Genomic DNA, 784 nt, shown 5'->3' on the forward strand with positions numbered 1-784 from the left:
TGCTTCAGCCCATGGTACTGCCCCTCCTTCGGGGTCCCATGGCACAAGGTATAAGTACATCTTGGAATGCGCTGATGAGTGTCACCACGAAAGCATCCGGAACACCTCCAAGTGTTCAGACCTTCGCATTCTAGTCTCACCTCAGCAATGTCACCTCGCCTCGCTTCGCTCGGCTCAGCTCCCCCCAACCCTAACCGGGGGCCTGTTGTGCCACCTCCATCCAGAATGGAGCACAGAGCGCGATACTGAGGCGGGCGCTAGCAAGAGAGAGCATACCTGTGTATAGGCGCCCATCCCTGGGCATTTCCTAACCTGCAATGCAGCCTATAGCTTCTTTTTTCATGGTCATTTTTGTGCCTCTGTCAGCTAAATATATTTACTAATTAGCCTTGTGTGAAGCCCTCAAGCACGAGGACAACAGCAGGCGAAACCATGTCCCACCCAACCTTGAAGCACAGCTTGCACACAGAGATGCAGTGCAGGTTGCACCGTCTGGTTCTTTGGGCAATGCGCTTGGCAGGGTTCGACAGCGCGGCGTCATCGTTGAGTGCAGGCGTCGATATACCGGAGGGCGTCCCCGGAGTGTGCAGTTGCGGGAAAGATGCGTCATCTCCGGAGGGAATCAGCTTCTCCCGGGACGCCACGCTCGCAATCGCTTGTGGCTTCTTCGACTTGGACTTTTTCGTGGTTACAAAGCGAATGACGGTGTACAACTAGCGTGTGATACGCAGTCAGTTTTAGCAACCTCGTAGGCATGACTTCTACGCACCCATTTATTGTCCAA

At 54.2% G+C, this 784-nt stretch overlaps 1 protein-coding gene across 1 annotated transcript; it reads right to left on the bottom strand.

Annotated features, from left to right (window-relative positions):
- Window positions 1-383: 383 nt before the first annotated feature.
- PHACADRAFT_203234 (uncharacterized protein) lies at window positions 384-713 on the bottom strand (the record flags this gene model as incomplete). Its single annotated transcript, XM_007403271.1, has 1 exon — window positions 384-713. A coding segment is annotated over one exon (330 nt), but the record flags the coding sequence as incomplete, so codon positions are not given.
- Between the last annotated feature and the right edge of the window lie 71 nt (window positions 714-784).

This window comes from Phanerochaete carnosa (genome assembly GCF_000300595.1).
Source record: "Phanerochaete carnosa HHB-10118-sp unplaced genomic scaffold PHACAscaffold_957, whole genome shotgun sequence".
Classification (NCBI taxonomy): Eukaryota; Fungi; Basidiomycota; class Agaricomycetes; order Polyporales; family Phanerochaetaceae; genus Phanerochaete; species Phanerochaete carnosa.